The sequence below is a fragment of the Pygoscelis adeliae genome, unplaced genomic scaffold (assembly GCF_000699105.1).
Source record: "Pygoscelis adeliae isolate BGI_AS28 unplaced genomic scaffold, ASM69910v1 Scaffold346, whole genome shotgun sequence".
Classification (NCBI taxonomy): Eukaryota; Metazoa; Chordata; class Aves; order Sphenisciformes; family Spheniscidae; genus Pygoscelis; species Pygoscelis adeliae.
In genome coordinates, this window is record NW_008824902.1 from 486,500 (window position 1) to 488,006 (window position 1,507).

General features: G+C 65.5%; 1 protein-coding gene across 1 annotated transcript in view; it reads right to left on the reverse strand.

The window, feature by feature from the left end:
* GLB1L (galactosidase, beta 1-like) overlaps positions 1–1,507 on the reverse strand; it is a 5,766-nt gene that overhangs the window by 1,206 nt on the left and 3,053 nt on the right. Inside the window, exons 7-12 of the mRNA XM_009324872.1 lie at positions 1,394–1,507; positions 1,133–1,173; positions 715–833; positions 500–574; positions 332–421; positions 79–192 (exon numbers count right to left, since the gene is read on the reverse strand). The exon at positions 1,394–1,507 is cut by the window's right edge and continues 15 nt beyond it. Of these exons, the coding sequence (XP_009323147.1) occupies positions 79–192; positions 332–421; positions 500–574; positions 715–833; positions 1,133–1,173; positions 1,394–1,507 (553 nt within the window). The remainder of the gene's footprint in view (positions 1–78; positions 193–331; positions 422–499; positions 575–714; positions 834–1,132; positions 1,174–1,393) is intronic.

Here is a 1,507-nt window from a genome sequence, read left to right on the forward strand (position 1 = left end):
GGCCCAGGCCCCGCTGCCGGCAGGTCCCACAGTCCTCCCGAGTGCTGGGCCAGGGACAGTGTGCTCCCGCAGCCTCACCTGCTGCAGCATCACGTAGCCGCGGTCGCAGACGCTGTGAGGAAGAGCACCCAGCGTGGCTGGGTCCAGGACGTCCCGGGGCAGCTGTGTGCGGTACACCACAAAGCCATGGACCTGCAGGACACAGCGGAGCAGCACAGAAAGGAAAAACGGGGCTGGAGACGAGCTCTGCTCCTCCACCCCGACGCCAGGGCAGGGCAGACAAGTCTAGGAGCGTCTCCCCCAGTGTTCCCCACTGCACCCAGCCCCTCACCTGCTTTATGGCCTCAAAGGTGAGGGGGAACTGGCTCTGGATGGGCCCGGAGGGGCACAGCACATCCAAGACATCCAGGAGGTCAGCATACTGCAAAGAGAGGGACAGGCGCGGGGCAGCCGGGCAGTGCCAGGCAGGGGCAGCACAGGCCTCAGGGCAGGCACTCACCTTCCGCAGGGCCACCGAGCCGTAGGCGTACTTGGGGGTGGCGGGTGGCATCGGACCGACGGGCAGGGGCTGGAACTGAACAGCAAACTGTCAGCTGTCCCCCGGGGCAAGCAGGGAGACGTCCCCTGCCCTGCCAAATCCCTCTGTGTCCCCTTCTTCCCTGGCACAGGCAGCGGTGCCCAGTGCTGTCCCGCTACTCCTGCCAGGCTCAGCACCTTGCTGATGACCGTGCGGATGGCAAACAGCTTCTCAGTGGGGTCTCCTGCCTCCGAGAGCGGGGCATCATAGTCATAGCTGGTGGTCACTGGTTTGTACTGGTCCTTGAAGTCAGCACCTGGCCGGGGAAGCAATGGGAGCTGGAGGAAGGGGCTCTGGCAGAGCCCAGGGCGTGGAACCCAGCCCCAGGCTGGCTGCAATGCAATGGGGGGGGCATGACTCAGAATTGGGAGCCCCTGTCTGGGGACAAAAGGAGTCCCCAGGGGGGGACAAGCTTGGGTTCAGGGATCCTTGGGTATGTGTCAGCCTGCCCTGTGGGACAGAACAGGAGCCTGAAGCAGGCTCCTCAGGGATGGCCAAAGAAAGCCCCCCAGTCCCGCAGTGTGCCCCCACTCCCCAGGGCAGGGCCCTACTCACCACTCCAGTAGGCGAAGTTCGTCCCCCCATGGAACATGTACCTACGGGACACCCCAGCAAGCCCCATTAGCACCCCAACAGACCCGACGGGGGCTCACCAGGCGTTGCCCCCTCCCTGCTGCACCCACAGTCCCAGCCCTGCCTGCCTCCCCCTGCCTGAGCCCTGTGGGACAAAGGCGAGCAGCGATGCCCACTCCAGTGCTGGCAGATGGAAGGGCATCACCCCCCCAGGCTGTGGCCCCCCGCCAGCTGACTACTTGCATGTTGACGTTGGCTCCCAGCTGCAGCATGTCCTCCAGCCCCCGTGCCACCCGCACCGAGCTGGTGCTAGCATGCGCCTCCCCCCAGTAGTCCACCCAGCCCGTGTAGTGCTCA